The sequence below is a fragment of the Rhinolophus ferrumequinum genome, chromosome 10, assembly GCF_004115265.2.
Source record: "Rhinolophus ferrumequinum isolate MPI-CBG mRhiFer1 chromosome 10, mRhiFer1_v1.p, whole genome shotgun sequence".
Taxonomy (NCBI): domain Eukaryota; kingdom Metazoa; phylum Chordata; class Mammalia; order Chiroptera; family Rhinolophidae; genus Rhinolophus; species Rhinolophus ferrumequinum.
Window position 1 is genome coordinate 39627635 of NC_046293.1, and position 17897 is coordinate 39645531.

Sequence of the window (17897 nt, forward strand, 5' to 3'; positions counted from 1 at the left end):
CTCCAAAGGCTGTAGGTCAGTCCAAATCTGCATAGTATTAAAGATGCAACTGCTAATCCCCTCAAACTTCTGGAGAACATCAAGGAGGTGGTAGTTACCAAAACACACCAGGTTTATGGGGTTTTTTTCCCTTTGTTTTTGGAAAAGAGGCCCAATAAAAACAGAAAGGAGATGAGTACATCTGTTTTAAAGCTTTGAATAACTTACTGACACTCATCTGGTGGCATTTTATAATATAATTCTAAACGACCTTTATTTAGTCTTTTTGCATTTAGGAACAAGTAGACTTAAAAAGAGCCTTCAAAAATTAGTATGTTTACATTTGGAACCACTTCTATACAGAAATTTATAGTTCATTTTAGCATCTTGAAACAAAGTATTAACCAACATGTTTTCAAGTGAACATCTCTTAAGTAATATTTAATGCATTTTGGTATAGAATGAACACATACTTAGATTAAAGACGAGATTATAGTGAACAGAGCTTACAATTCTCAGAATGTTTCTACTCACACATTTCCAAATTCAGTACACTCAAATGTCCTTAAGTGAAAACATTCCCACACAACACAAAATACTCATGAATGTCAGTCAGTATTATATACAAAGCATCTTAAATGTACCTGATTACAGCAGTACGCTAAAAGAGTAGAATACTGACATGAATATTAATAAATCTATTTGAACTAATAAAAAATGAAATCCTTAATTGCAGTTTTGTAAAGGCTAGAATTCCGAGCACAGGAAGATGTCCTTAAAATGTCCTATAGGTAGGACATATCATAGAAGATGACTATTTAACAAGAAGAAAAGCAACCAAAACCCATCAGGAAACTCAAGAATAGCTTATTTGCTACAAAAGTAAAATCATCATCATCATCATCAACATTGTCCGTCCATATTTGGATAAATTCAAATTTTAAATGGAATAGAAGGTTAAAACAAACAACAATAAAAGGTATCTGTGCTATAATGTACTACTTGTATCTGTGTGAATAACCAAACCATTCTAGAATAACTCTAGGTTTTTGATGTTTGTAAAATTCTCCAGAGAGGTTTATAAAATGGCATATTAGAACTTTATACGAAGAAAATTCTTCTTAGAATGTTGAAACTTTCTTTTGTTCTTAGTCTTTCTTTGGTGAATATGGGAAAGCAGTTATGCCCTATTAACTCATTAACCTTTCATATATTCAGAGACCTTTTAAATTCTATTCCTTCTCTAGCCTACATTTAATTCTAATTTCTTATTTTGTTCTATGGCTCATTTTTTAATATTTAAATTTTATCCATTCCTAGGACAAAGTCTTTTCACACACATTTTCACTTAAAGATTATCAACCACTTAAACCACTTAAAGATGTATCTGTTTATCTGTTACAAGGGGTTAGGAAGAGGATTATTAAAATTTTTAATATTAAAGATATAAGAACAATTGCCTACATGCAAATTCCAATAGTAACTATTAAGTACTTACGATCTACAGCAATTTTTTCAGTTCCATCTAAAGGATTAATAATTCCTGGAACAACCTCTCCAAAAGACAAATGATCTATTCTGTGAGAAAAGTTGTATGCTAAGAGGCAAAAAATAAAACCAATTAAGTGGAAAAATTATATTATTAAAAACACGTATTACAGATTGGTTCACATTCTTACCCTCTCTCAAATTAAAACATCTAAAATCTGCAGGTATAGTAATATAGTATTTAAAACGACATTAATTTTGAGAAAAATGCATACAAATATATGGAAATTCAATGTATAAAGGTAAGTTGTCTTTCATAAAATGCTGTATCTCAAATTTCATGATTACATACAAATTAACATTTAAGAAATAACGTTACATCTAATCCTGATAACCCAAAAAATAAGTCTTCCCTTGTCCAAATCATCACATAGTAATAGGATTGTATTATCAGAATAACTAGGATGATGTCCATGAAGCCAAATAATGAATTTTAATACACTGCTAAATGTGACCAAACTGACTTTTTATGGCATTTATTACCTGTTTTTGTTCTCTAAAGCAAACTTTAAAAATTAAGTTTTATGACAATCATTACAAGAAACTAACTTGCATACTTTATATGTACATGTGTCTATGTCCATATTTAGATTTACATATTGAAATAAACTTCAAATATATTTCCTTCCATATCCATAAAAATAAGCAGAAATGTGTACCAAGCGATATAAAGCACACCAAGGATCTCCTCCCTAACTTGGGCAACTTCTGAGCCATGACTAACTAGAAATACAGACTCCTTAAAGACAAGAGAAAATGCATTAAGGTCAATAAATTTAATCACTTATTTTCTCTTTTGGATATCTGTTTTCAAAACAGCCTACTTTCAAAGTCCTACCTTGCACCTGCACTAAAAATTAAAACCACACAACACACTTTTTTTTCAAGGACATTTTCATGGAAAACAATTTCAGAAACGGCTTACAGTCATGGTTAACAAGTGCTGCCAAATGTGCATGACCTCGGGGATGGGGAATTGCCCTGAAAGGAGGAAAAAAAGATTAAAGTAATAATATTTAAATATATAACTAATTAAAATAAGAAAAAGGATCTTAAGGTATATAATTTTCTTAATATAATAAAAATAATACAAGAGCATACTTGGCCTATGATTTAAGTATGTATGTCTACTCATCTCAGCAATAAAATAAACTGGGGGTTTGCAAACTTTTTCTGTCAAGAGCCAGACAGTAAATATTTTGGGCTTTGTGGCCCAAGATGCAAAACTGAAGATATTATGTAGTTAAGTACATAACAGGAAAGAAACCAAATTTTCACAAACTTCAAATAAGCATGACTATGTTCCAGTAAAACTTTCATTTTTGGATACTGAAATTTGAATTTCATATATTTTTCATGTGCTATGACATATTATTCCATGTAATTTTCAGCAAAGGAAAGGTTGTTTGAAGGGCACTGGGGGAGGCATTTTTGCTTGTCACAAATGCTGCGGAAGAGTGGCTGTTGGCATTTAGTGGCTAGCAGCCAGGGAAGCACAGCATCCTACAACGCAATGACAGTTTCACACAAAAAAATATCATTCCTCATCTTGCATGACTTCCAAACACTCTAAGTGGCATTTGCGTAGGTGAAAAACCTATGTAGAAATGATCTGAGCCTAGAACTTAATTCCATTTAGCTATACAAAGTACTTTGGTATAGTTGCAATATATACTGAAGTTCCCAGGAAACAGAGGGAATGTTGTCTTTTGTGTTGTTCACAGTATTACAAAGAGTTGTTCACTATTTCAGAATACCACTTCCTCAACAGAAGTATCATTCAGGATATCTGAGCGGCCAATACATCTGTTTCAGTCTGCATTTACAACTGTTGGATACCTAATGATTCTACATGCAAGTAGCAAGCATCTGACTTCTTCATTACCTTATCTCATGAACTCATGCTCAAGGATTTGCATATTGAAATGAATATTATGAGGTTATAAATCAAGTTCTTTTAATTTCTCCTTTATAAGACAGTTGAGAATGGTGTTGTGCCTGAGAGGTAATGTGAGATCTTCAAAAAGATCAAAACTGAACTTGACAAACCTAGTAACAAAAAAATGAGGAGTGGGTTTATAGGCTATCTGAGGCGATAAGGACAAGATACAAACCAAATGCTTTTCCATCTGGCCTCTCTGACTGCTAGTATGAGTTCTCACATGAAGAGAGAAGTAAAACTAGGAACAAAGGCCATACTATGGCGGCTCATACAGTATATGTCAAAGTTTCCCTCCTTCAGTTGGTTTTGGAGTAGGATATTGTTTTGTATCCAAAGGTGCAATAAACTCTTCTAAATTTCTTTGAGCTTTGAGCCAATTATTATTTGCTTGTATGATACCAAGAAATTCTAAAGATCCTAGGTTAAGGATGGGGAGAATGGGTGCTGGCAACAGTAACAAAACAAGCAATGCATGTTAAGAAGAATGGGACCATGAAGACATATAAATGTTTTGATCTGATCACTGTGGACACTGAAGTCATTTTGCATAAAAGTCTAATTCCCTCTCTCTCTCTACACACCTACACACACACACACCCACACACCCACACACACACACACACACACACACACATACAATCTCCAGCCATTGTCTTTCAAGCTCTGTAACCTTTCCCTCAGCCTGGATGTACTTCTCTCCTTTATATATAAAATTCCTAATCATTCACTAGTTTCGACACGATTAAGATTTTCCACAATAAAGCCTGTGCTGACTTGCAGAGTAGGTCAGGTACCTTCTTATATAGTTTCTTATCAGCCATACATCTCCTTTATAGCTTCAATACTATTATAATTAAATAATCATTAGTGTAATTCACTGTTTAAAGTTTAGATTCTCTCATGGAATAAGACCATAAGGACGAAAAACGCTTTCTTTTTTCATTTCACCCTTAGTATCTAGCATGGAACTTTGCGCATAGCGGTACTCAAAAAATGTCTTTTACAATGAAGAATTGTTCAGCTCTGCAACTCAAGATGGATGAAAGGAAAGAAGAGAGTCAAGGAGAGAGGGAAGGCGGATCAGAGAATCTATTCATTCACACAGAAATTTACCAAGTGTTTATTGTGTAACAGTTTCTGAGCTGGGTACTGTTTGTGAATGTAGGTGGTCTAACATTTTTCCTTAACCTTTACCTAATTTAACTTTATCCCATATACTACAAATATCTAACTACATCAAAATACTTGTCTCAGATTAGCTAGGGATTCCATTTTGATGATGACTGCCAAATGGAAAAACGAAACAAAAACCTAATACCATCCAACAAAATGCGTAAATTAATGAAATGTCTAGATGAGCTGTATGGGTACTAAAACTTGGCAAGTAGAATTTAATTCCTATCTACCCTTTAGCTCATTTACTTTAATATACAAAATATGGCATGACTGTTTAACTTTTGTTTTGAAGTAGTTTTTAAAGTTAGTAGTCTTCTCTATCCTGAGATTAAAGCCCCGAACATCAGTCTCAAGACATCAAAAATACAGATACACAACACTTTAAGCAGTCCTTTAGAAGTTAGTAATATATTATCCGATCAGCAAAGAATTTACTTTTAACCAAGCTCCCAACTTGTCTAAAGTATTTTCAGTAGGTGAAAAGAACATACTTGCCCACAGTTATGTGAAAATTCCCTGCTACTTTATTGACATAGAGATGACCATGAATTCTGCAAGCATCTGGAGGCTGTGATGTATCGTCTTCCCTATTACAACAAGATATGTTAGAATTGCTTACAGTACATTCAATGTAGTCACCATTTCATGGTGAAAACATTTAGTAGAGGGAAACAAAAGCCCTACAAATCAATTTTTAGGTAATGTTATAAATGTCATATGTAGAGGCACAATTTTTTGAAGTCTGTACATTTATAAAAAAGCAAACATCTACAAAATGAAAAAAGTTACATAATCATATATTATATTTACACAAATCTAAAATTCCACGATTCTTCAAATCTAACCAGAGGACTAAGTCCAATAATAGAAAAAAGATGAAAAATAAAGAATTAGTCCAACAAAGACATGCTTTCATTATCTGTTTTTTGGCACTTTAAAGGGCAGGGGAGGATGGGAATAAAACTGAGGAAAGCGAAGGACATGCCATCTAAGTTCAAATAGCAATGACATTTTCTTCCTAAGCAAATGTAAAACCTTTATAGAGTTTTAAATTTAAATGATCATTTTTCATGATTATAGTGTTTCCAAATATCAGTTATTCTAATTTATGAAAGAGAAAAAAATAAAAACACAAAATTCCTAATCAAAATTTATACATAATTAAAAGTCCAATTAATCTGTTCTTAAAACCTAATACAATTTTATATATAAAATGGTGTAGATCACTGCGTACAATCAGCCCTCGTCATCTGTGGACTCCCAACCACAGATAGAAAACAGTACAAGGAGTTACTGAAAAAAATCTGTGTTTAAGTAGACCTGCATAGTTCAAATCTACGTTGTGCAATGATCAGCTGTAATTTTATTTGTGCTAATCTTGATCAATATCACAGGTTATAAATTTAAGAGTAAGAACACATCTTTATCATAAAGAATGATTATATTTTCTCTAAGAAATGTGAGATTCGAGAACTAAGTCAGTAACAAAATTAAGTCAAAGTAAATTCATACTAAATAGTTGGGCATATAAAATATAAATCTCACCTTGGTGGAAGTGCTGTTGATGAACTTTTAAAAGCACTTTTAAATATCACATCTTGAAGTGAATGTTCTTCTTGCAGTCTACTCTGAATCAGCTGCAGCATCCTAAATATAACACAAACAAACAATAGTTTATAAACACAGGAGAGTATACAATGAAAGCCAATCCTCTTTTTAAAATAATAATGGTTAGCTGACTTAGCTAAGACATACATTTATTATAAAAGGATTTTTTCTAAAATAAAGTACCAAGTTTTCTTTGGTCATTTTCCTTGAAAGCAGGAAAAGTGAGGTAGGGTGGCCATAGGTGTCACAACTGGGCTCCATAATAAGCCTGTCTGATTCCATCAATGACGGATGTGCATTCTCAGTCACCGTAAGCAGCGTTTGCTCATCTGAATGTCTAAATTCATCTTTCATGCACGCATGCAACAATTAGGAAATCCTTACTTTTTGTCAGGCATTGAATAAAGCGTTATAGAAACACAAAAAATAAGAATAAGGGGTCACATAATAGATCTCATAGACTTAAAATGGGAGACTACTGGGGTACAAACCCACAGTACAAGTATCTAGTTCTCATGACAAACCAACCACAGTGCCATTTAATATTACCTGGTGTTTACTTTTCCAAAAAAAACCTGAATGTTATTCTATGACAAGACTATTCTAAATAAAATATTCTACTCTACCTATAATTTTTAAAAACAATATCATCATTTAAGACATTGGATTATAAAGAACAAAGTAGACATTTGAGAATCCATGTTTAAATACTTTTTAAAAATGCCTAGACATAAAGATTAGTTGCTTAAATATTTTTTAACAAAATGCTTATGTTCACAATAACTCACGAAATTACTTATTCCAAACAACAAAACCAAGAATAAAAGCTTTTCCTCAAGCACTTCTACCATTGGGCCATATTATCTCTTACCATTTTTAGCAATAACTTTGTACCTTTAGATATAATCCTATTTTACCTCCTTTAATTCTGTATCTTTAACTAATGATCCAAGTCATCTTTATTAAAGTTCAAACTTAGACAGTACAAAAATTATACACAGAGAGGAAGGAGGAATGAATAGACCAAACAGAGGACTTTTCGGGCAGCAAAACTATTCTACAGATACTATAGTGGGTACTATAGGACTACATGTACTAAAATGTACACATCATTATACATCATTAGGCAAAACTCGTTGACTGTTTAGAGCGAACCCTAATGTAAACAATGCACTTTGGGTGATAATGACATGTCAATGTAGGTTCAAAGACTGTATGAAATGTAGCACTACACTGTCAGATGTTGATAACGGTGGGGGCTGTGCATGTGTGGGGAAGAGGGTATTTGGGAACTCTACTTTTCGCTCAATTTTGCTGTGAACCAAAAACTACTCTAAAAAACAAAGTCTTTAAATGGATATTTAAATAACTTGGAAAAGACTATGAACAAATACAGGCACTTACAAAAGGAAGCAAATGTAAACCTGATAACACTTCACATCCCACAATAATGATACAAACATTTTCTAGAAATGCAAGTGAGATAAAACGTATGTACCATCCACTAAAAACACTGGTAAAAAGATCTATTTAAAATAACAAGTCATTTTTAGACTCTAAATTTAGTTCAAAATAAATCTAGAAATAAAAAACAGAAATCAGAAAGGCTTGAGATTTACTACTACTGGAGAGAGATTAATTAGGATGTCAAATATTTTAAGAAAGCAGAACATCAATTGAGAGAAAACTTAAATCTCTTTAAACAAATTCTAAAGGTAAAGAGCATGGCAAGTACATTATTCTGGAATGTTAGGCCTTGGATATCTCTAGTCCATTCAAGAATATTTGTTTAGAAGGAGAACCCATTCTCTAGAGCTTCAAGATGCCAGGTACCTACCATGTTCAGATTTACACATCTAAAGACTTAAAATTTTTGTATATAATGCTAGCAGAACCTGAAAGCTTCATATTTTTGTATGTCTTATATTTCCAGAGTTCAACCTTTTCTGCTAGGCAGTGGGAAAAAGAGGTTGATGACATCAAACTGTATGTAGGGGAGTGTGTGAGAGTGAATGAGTGTGTGTGTGTGTGTGTGTGTGTGTGTGTGTTTAACTTCTACCTCAACTATACCAATAAATATCCAAGCTTATGTTCTACATATGAAGGTACATAGAGAACTCTACTATGATGGAAAAAGTCTAACATTTTAATAGTAAAAACACAATCTCTCTCCCACTTATTACTAGTTTTGAACACAGAATAAAATTCCAGATGAAAGGTGACTTCTCACTTTAATATGTGTAGATTAAAGTAACTCATTTCCCCTCCAGATAGCTTTCTACTAAAAGCACTAGAAACCCACAGACATCTGACACTCAGTTCTTTCGTTTGATTATGTTAGATTTCAACTTTAATTTCAACATCTCCCCAAATGGTAAAACTGGAAATTAAAAATATACTTTGAAACATACTTTTGGACTAGAAAGAAAATTGTTTTAAAAGATGGGTAAAAAATATTTTTTTGTAATAATCTTAAATTAGGTCAAGCCTTTCTAAACATAAGACACAGCCTAGAACCAAAAAGAAAAAAAAAAAAACACTATGGTAGCGGGGGTGAGAGAATCACATAAAACACAGGACTAGTTTCCTTAATATACAAAGGATTCTTTACAGTTATTAAGAAAAAAAATCAATAACCATGCAAAACAGAATAGTATGAACAGGCAATTTCATAAAAAATGTACAAATGGAAAAAAAACCATAAAGACATTCAACTGATTCATAAAGAAATACTAATTAAAACATTTTTTACCCATCAAATTGGCAAAAAAAAAAATCTTGTTATACCCACTGTTGGAGAGGGTGTATAGAAACAAGTACTCTCATACAGTTTTGGAGCATAAATGAAACTATTTTGGTAAGCTATTTGGCATTATCTACCAAAATTATTTCCAGTTTATTGAGATATAATTAACATATAACATTGTATAAGTTTAAAGGTGCACAACATATGATTTAACATACGTATCTATTGCAAAATGATTACCACAGTAAGTTTAGCAAACAATCATCACCTCTCATAGTTAAAATTTGTTTCCTTGTGATGAAGAACTTATCAATAAGTTAATTAAATATCCTCTGGAAGAGAAATTCTATTTCTAGAAACTACACACACACACACACACACACCACACAAAAAGTATGTAAGAAATCAGGTTCAAGAATTTTCATTAAGCCTTACGTTTAATACTAGAATCTTACAAGTAATCTAAATACCCATCAATAACAATCCAATAAACTATAGTTTATACATAAAATGGACTACTACTATATGTACTGAAATGGGAAGATGTACAAAATATCACATTAGATGAAAAAAAGCCAACTATAGAACAAATGTATGGAATGATTCTATTTGTATTAGGAAAAAATAACATAAACATACAAAAGTACAGAAAATTATATATGAACTGAAAACTCCTAGAAGGCTACACAAGAAATTTAACTGGTTATTATCACTAGTCAGAAGTACTAGTTTATGGAATGATGAGAGGGTGTTTACTTTTACTTTTACTTTATATCCTTTCTGTATCCTCAATTCATAGCCTTCAAAATTCAAACTGAATTTTAAACAATGATCATATGTTGCTTTTTAAAATTTTTAAATAGTTAATAAAATTTTAAATGAAAACTAAGTGTGTTCATGATTCAAAGTATACTAGAGATAATATTTATACATGACTTTCCTAAGATCTGATAACATTTTTGAAAATATAAGGATTATACTATATACTATATTCTGCTAATATTTCATTTAAAAAATGCCTAGAGAAGTACGCTAATCTACGAATAATTCACTATAGACAAAATAGACAAAATGTGATCTAGATTTCTATGGACCACAATACTTTGTTTACTTATTACCTCTGCCACTCTTTTTGCCGTGGTGAAAGATCAAATATTACCTGAAATAAAGGAAAACATAATCACTAGCATTATCAACTTGTCTTGGCTTTTATGTCATAATTTTTCTTTAATTATCTTTGAACACGAAACAAATTTATAGTGTTATTAAAAACATCTATTCATGATTTACATTTAATTATCCATAAGTCAACCTAAAAAATTTTAAATATACATTTTTACTCGAAAATAATATAAAAAAACTTTACTAATCACAAATATTTTCCTATTACAGTCATCTACACTTAAGGGAATGAATACAAGTTGGTAATCTATCATATGTACAAAATGGTATGTTAGGACTTAAAATCATTTAAATAACGCCGGCATGACATTTACAAGTATTTTTTTAAAAAAAGATCTCCAGCTTAAGTATAATGTTCAAGCTTCCAAATCCATATTCCAGCCAGGATAACACCATGGTGAAATCAACAATTTTTAAAAATAAGCTGAACAATGGCACTTTAATTCTTAAAGGTATTAATCAATAAAGAATAATTCAAAAAATTTTATCTAAGCACTATCTTCATCAATTCAAAATGAGACTTGGCTAAAGAATCAGAGGGAAATATGCAAGTTTCTCATGGTTTGTGGCAATGCTCACAATTTAATTTTGCAACAAAAAGTCCACTTTTGATGTTCATAAAGGCAATTCATAACAAAGCGCATTAATTCTACTTTTTAATTCATTAATATTAATTATAATTCTATAATCAGGCCCTAAGTTACTACTCTGTCTTTATAAATCCTTGCTCTTTCATCAAAACAGAAGGATTCCTCCTTCTATCAAACAGTTCTACCTCTGTGCCTTTGGTAATCTAATTATACCAATCTGGAACCTTTCTCTCCTGTAATTTTGACCCTCATGTCTATGTAAATTCTATAAACAATATGCTTCAGGTTAAACTGACCCCATCTTTTTGATTACAATGAAATTACTCTATTACTCCTCTGCTTAACTTGTCTATAGCATGCTTTCCAAACTTTTTCACACCACAGCACACAAGGAAAATGCTAATATCTGTAAACTGCATCATGGCACACAGAAGAGGCTGAATGTGACAGCTCACATTACCTTCTGAATAAAATGATTGGCAGTAGGTGATTTTTCCTTTGACTTCCTCAAATTGCTTAGAATGCTTAGCACAAGGGCGTAAAAGAACTACTGAGTAGTCTACTTTGTGTTAGGCACTACGCTAAATTCATTATCTCACTTAACTTTCATAACAACCTTATGAGTTTGTTGTTATTATTTTCCTTTTGCATATAAGGAAGATGCTCAAAAAGTTAAAAAACTTTTTTCAAAATCATGGATGGTAAGGGTCAGTATAAAAACCCAGCTCTGCCAGATTCCTCACTTTCCTATATTTTAAAAAATAATTCTTTTACTTAAATAAATAAATAGCAATGTAATATAATAGCAAATAGCAAAATAGTGACTATCACAAAATATTCTAAGATCACGGTTTGGAAACGAAGTTATTAGGGTTAAGTTTTAATATTCAGAGTGCATATTAAAGCAACAAAAGTGAGAATGTGAAAACAAGTAAAATTATCTTTTAATTAATTTTATACTGCTAATAATATATTTATTATATTAAATATACTTAATATTTTATATTACTTAAATATTTTTATATAAATAAGGACAAGGAAATGAACACTTATCAGGAACATTGTTAAACATTTTAAAAATTATTGATAAAAAGTATAAAATTAAGTATTTTTAAGTTCCTAACTTTCTAGCTAAGACATGACCTTTAATTACATAACAGTTAAATTTAAATAAAACTTTCCTATTCCACAAAAGATTGGAAGAGATGGCAGAAACTGTTCACAATGGAATAATCAACGATCTTGTCAATTACATAATTCTAACATATTCATTAATGCCTAATCCCTACAAGACAGCATGCTTTACATTTTGTGAACTTTAAAGAAGAAAGAAGAAAGTTAATGCTTCTCAGGAGCTTAAAAATCTAGCTAGAGACACAAACCATCCAGAAAAAATACACATAAACATAATCGGGGACTTAACACACGTAAAGAAAAGAGTGGAAAGACAGACACTCAGAATATGAAGAGAATGCTAGAGAAAGCATAAATAAATTTTAAAGATAAGTTCAAGACAATTAAGTCTCCTCAAAACCAAATTCTCACAATGTCTACAGAAATATAAAAATTAGGACACAATCTATATCATCATTTTAAATCATTCTAAATTAGCATCAACTTGCTGGAAATTTTTAAGAACTTATACAAGACAAGGGAGACTACTTAACTGAGAAAAGAACCCAACACAGAATTTATTTCATGGAACAAAAAAGTCCACGTAGGCAGTAAGTAAAATCCCCAATTCCGAGGAACAGAGGAAACAGGTGATAAAAGATAGGGAGAGGTGTGACAATGAGGCAGTCTCCATCCCAGGGACACTTTTAAGAGCTCAGCCAAGTGCCACAGACCACATGGTGAGGGCATTCCACAGCAATGTTATTTCCCAGCTTATATATGGCCTGCGCAGTACTCTAAATTAAGCAACAATATTGCCACAGCTGGCTGCTAATGAAGAGTCATACCAGTTAAAGCGTTATGCTAGCTAAATTTATCCTCTCAAAGCAAATACAGAAAAAGAAATTTGGGGTACCCTGGTGAAACCACTCAGCCATCCTGGACCCATTTGTGACTTCCTCCTTCCTTTTCAAACCCATGTGATGCTCTGATTTGACTTAGAAACATCGTATAGCTTACCTATACAGCCTGTTCTGATCTAGGTCTGACAAAAACAAGAAAGGAGACAGGAATTGACATGAGACTCTATTCTAACTCCCACTCATTTAATAGGCCACTCATTTCCCCATTCTAAAGATAAATAAGAAACTCAATCAATCAATCAATCAATCAACGGATACATTAAAAGATTCATTAATTTAAGGAACTGGTCAATATGAGGTACTATGGCTAATTTTCCTCTATGATACCATTCTAAAGAGAAGAACAAAAATGTTAAGTTTTTCTGATTATTTCCCAATGAGATTTAGCATTATGAAGACAGAAAGAAAAAAAAGGAATGATCTGTGATATATTGGAGGTGGAAAATATAATCACTGAATTTTAAAACATAATGAAGGCACTAAAAAGAAGATTGATCTTGCTGGATCAAGCCAATCTCCCAGAATTCAGAGGCAAAGTTCAAAATACGCATCTAATGTAAGAACTGCGAAAGATATTGAGAACCACTCCCCCAAATTCAACATCATATGATAATTTCAAAAAGCAGAGGTAAAAGCATTGCTTTGAACATTATTACAACCAACAAGCTAAAAAGATTTGAAAAATTAAGATCACCAAAGACCAAAAAACCTAAAGTGGATATACAGGATAAATATTTGAATTTGAAAAGTAAAAGAAAAAAAGCGTTCAAGCAGATAAAGTAAACATGTTAACTACGAAGGAAAAAAATAATTGTGCCAGAAGACAATGAAGGAACATCTACGAAGTTTTGAATGCAAAACACCATAAAGCAAGAATTCTATTCTCAACCAAGCTTAATGTATAAAGAACAGAATGACATAGGCAATCACGCTAGAGTTCATAAACATAAGCCACATATTCTTGCTGGTAAGACTCAAAAAGACAAAAATAAAGGACCTAGGAATGTTAGAGAATGGAAACAATAACACATAGAGGTAAAGTTGAATAAGTATTCTTAAAATAGTATGAAATGTAATACAAATGTTAAAGTGCCTAATAATAATTGTCTAGATCTAAATTTCCCCGTAACAGTTTAATACGCAGTAACATGGTACCTGAATTTGTAAGGTACCTAACCTCATAAAAAATTACATTGTGAAATCAATTTTTTGAGTGGGAATACAGGAGTTAGAAGTAGAGAAGAGAGGCAATAACAAAGTTACTCTTTCTTTAGAAATTTCTATTTAAAAAGTATGTATCAAAAGGGATGTAGTATTTTGTTAATGCAAGCTAAAAATAATTTTGTATCAAAACTGACCTAAGAGTTTCCTTTTTTACCTCCACACATTCAGTTACTTCTAATTCTCCTCCATCATCTTTAGTTTTCATTTTGCAATTTTGCTTACAGAAGAGTTTGTAACGGTCACTGGCAAACAAAAGAACTCAAGAATGCATGGTAAACGTAAGTACCACAATGCCAACAGAGCAGCCAGCAACTCCAAGTAGCTGGGAGTTCCATGCTTTATTCTTTATAGTTTCTTTTGGGCTAGTTTTCTGGTCATGACTTGTTATCATCAGCCCTTGTAATGCCATACCTGCCCCTGTAATGTGATGCCGTTTTCTGATAAATCAATTATATTAAATACAATTTGTGCTATGAAAACAATAAGAGAATCAGTATTTCACTATCTTTGGGAAATGGAAGGTGTAAGAGAGAGAAGGAAGCAAATGTATATGAAATTTCTCCCCTTAGATACTGCTTCATTCTTAAGTATAAGAGAAATTCAACTCAAACATTTTTAAAGACTTAGATATGGTAAAAATAGAATACAAATAAAACACAAAATTTCCAAATCATTAGAGGAAAGAAAAAATTTCAATCACTATAGCAACTGAAGGAAAAAAAAAAGAAACTATTATAAAGCATTAACAAAAAGTATAAAGTAAGAACAAGGTTATAAAACAGACAGCAAGGTTATAAAACAGACAGCAAGCCTTATTCAAAATGCTAACAATGGTTATCTTAAGGATTTGTATTAGACACAAACTAACTTTTACGAAGAATGTAGATTACTTTTCAATTAAGAAAATATATTTTAAAAACTAGCTGGGACAAAACTAAAAGCTAATATCAAAACTATCTTCAAGGGGACCACTTCTCAAACAATATTATTAAAAAAACATATAAATAAAACTTACTGGTTCATAAACTAGACCATCTGCAGATGCAACCATTGTTTCTGCTAAATCCAATACATCTGCTCCAACATCTACATAAAAAAATTGGAAGTTTAAAAAAAAAGATTAAAAAATATTAGAAGTTTTACATTCTATGCTGTCATACTATATCTGATATAAACTAACAAATTAAGATGACTAATAGAAAACTCACTTTCTTATATTGCTTACTTGTTCAAAAGTTTAAAAAGTAGCATTATATTTTGATAGCAATTATTACAAAAATTAATAATGCTTTTTCTACTTCTTGCTCAGTAAAAAGATGACTCAGAATCTCATGGTAAAAAGCATAAACTTTAGTGAACTGAAGAGCTTTAAAAAAATTGGCAAGAACCTATCACAAGTACTAACTGGCTGCTAACCAAAATATTAATTACAACTATTATTTTTAGAGATTAAAAGAAATCTTAAGGCAAAGCTACTAACGACATTTTAAAAATCAACACATGGAAAAAGCTTATTCCAAAAAGACTATAAGTTTAATGGTATTGAAACATCTAAAACAAGGTAAAATATGGCATATTCAGCATTAACACTAGCTCATAATTTAGATACAAAGTATTCCTTTTCTCTTAAAACCATTGACATAAGGAAAAGGAAATGGAAAAGGAAAAGAGATGTAAGGTTGTTCTGAGACTAAACCTCCCAGAAATTAATTTCCATAATTGAATACTACTACTACACTAAAAAATATTGTCTGAACTACTGAATTCTTGGTCTCTACTTTTCAGGCAGTAATTGAAAAGATAACTTTCATGCAAAGGCATTCTTATTTTTGAGAACAATACTAATTCAAACACTATCTGGCATATTACATTTTTTTCACTTCTACCAATATAGTCAAGTGAAGCTAGTGAAGAAAATAGAAAAGGGTAACATCACTATTAACTTAAAAGACTTGGATCTGCATTTTAATATGCAAGAATAAAAGTAGAGGGTGGTAAGTAAACTGAGAGAATGAAACAGGATACATTTGTGGAAAATGGGTATAAAAACTAGTACTCCAGACAAGAAAGAAATAAAGGGTATACCTAACCTAAAACTCTGATTCACAAAAATTCTTTCAATTTCTTTTACTTTAATTATACTAATGTGAAAGTTAAATCTCTTTATGGAGAAGAAATTTAAAAAATATAATAAGCTGGGGAGAAAAACAACTTCTATTATTAAATAACACTGCAATAGCATCATAAATGAAAAAGTTGAAGCACAACTTTTTTACTTTTCACTAGCAATTGTTTAAACTATAACTACATATGGATTCATCAAGTTAAAGGTGTACTCACACTGACACTTCATGGCAACAGTAATATCTATATTGATTCTCAATTTGCTAAAAGACAAAAAGGAAACATTAGTACCTACCCATTAATCAACAAAAATGAGAAACATAATTCAATCGATCTATGAAAAACTTGGATTTCAAGAAGAATAAAATATGTCAATCAGATCGTGGAAAGCATTTCTTATGACCAAAACAAAGGCATATTAAAATTCTAATTTGCAATCATTCCAAAGGCCTTTCTGATTTCATAGGGTTTTAACACAGTACCCTTTAATTTAATAATGGCAGCTCTACAATTAATAATGCTAAGCAACTCAGCAAACAAGTCTTAAACTTTGTTTACATAAACCTTATGAAGAATATTCCTTTAAAACTTCCAAAATCAAGAGTTAGGAATTGCAAGTCTATCGCCTCTATTTATCAAATAAATACCATACATCAAGCATTATGCCTGATTCCCTACGAGTATTATCTTCTTTATTCTTTACCATGGACCTATATAGGGGCCTGCTTCACAGTTTTGTAGATAAGCCAGTGGTGGTCAGGGCAGTGTAAATGCCTGGCTTAAGATCGCATAACCATTGAAATGGCATACTGGAGACGAGGCCTGTGTGACTCCGGAAATTGCAACCGAATTGCCAGCAAAAAAAAACCCTCTTATGTTTAAAGTTTTGCAAGGTCTTTTGAAAAGGCTCACCCAATGCTTTATTTTCTAATGATGAGTTCAAACAGAATTAACTTTGAAATATTAGAATTAATTAAGCACCATGAATAACAATGAGTAAAACCAGTGTTGTCCAGTGCTTCCTATCAAAACTTTTTTTACTCTAATAATTTGCATCTGATTTCAATAGGAATTATAGATTTTTAGAGCTTCGCAGAGTTTTAGAGTTAGTTGTCTAGAGTTCAAGCTGTGCTCCAAATAACTGGAGTTTAGGCCCAGGAACCAGAGGATAAGACCAAGTAGACAGGCATCCCCACTACGCTTACGTGGTGAACTACATAAGACTGCATTTGGAAAAAATAAAAAGTACTTCATTGGTGCTAAAAGCAAACAAAATAAGAAAAACAATATAGTCCTTGAAAATTAATGTCATCAGGAATACTCAAGTTATAATGGAGAAACTGAAGCCCAAAAGAAGTCAGTTGTGTGACTTACTGAAGGTTACACAGCAATTTACAAATGTTGACTTACTTCTTATTAACAACATGAAGGTAATGTAATTATTATCCCCATTTAACAGAAAAGGAAACTGAAGCACATACAGATATAGATTTAGTAACTTCCCTAACGTCACACAGCTAGTAAATGGCAGAGCTGGAACTGGAATGGAGAAGTAAATGTCTCCCCTATCTAGTACAATCTTAATATTATAAATCTGTTATTTTCAATCAATTAAAAAAATCCAAATAACAAAAATAAAGTATAATTTGTGTCCTAATTAAACTACGTCTTCAAAGTTTTAAGTGATGTTATTTACATTGCAATTTAATTTAGATACAATCTATAAAAATCAAGCTATAGGC

General features: G+C 31.6%; 1 protein-coding gene across 3 annotated transcripts in view; it reads right to left on the bottom strand.

The window, feature by feature from the left end:
• Positions 1 to 17897, bottom strand: part of ERGIC2 (ERGIC and golgi 2) — a 35545-nt gene that overhangs the window by 6640 nt on the left and 11008 nt on the right. For all 3 annotated transcript variants that reach the window (XM_033116797.1, XM_033116798.1, XM_033116800.1), the window contains 7 exons: positions 16372 to 16418; positions 15047 to 15117; positions 10118 to 10158; positions 6191 to 6292; positions 5137 to 5232; positions 2453 to 2508; positions 1478 to 1576 (listed from right to left, as the gene is read on the bottom strand). In XM_033116797.1, the coding sequence (XP_032972688.1) occupies positions 1478 to 1576; positions 2453 to 2508; positions 5137 to 5232; positions 6191 to 6292; positions 10118 to 10158; positions 15047 to 15117; positions 16372 to 16418 (512 nt within the window). The remainder of the gene's footprint in view (positions 1 to 1477; positions 1577 to 2452; positions 2509 to 5136; positions 5233 to 6190; positions 6293 to 10117; positions 10159 to 15046; positions 15118 to 16371; positions 16419 to 17897) is intronic.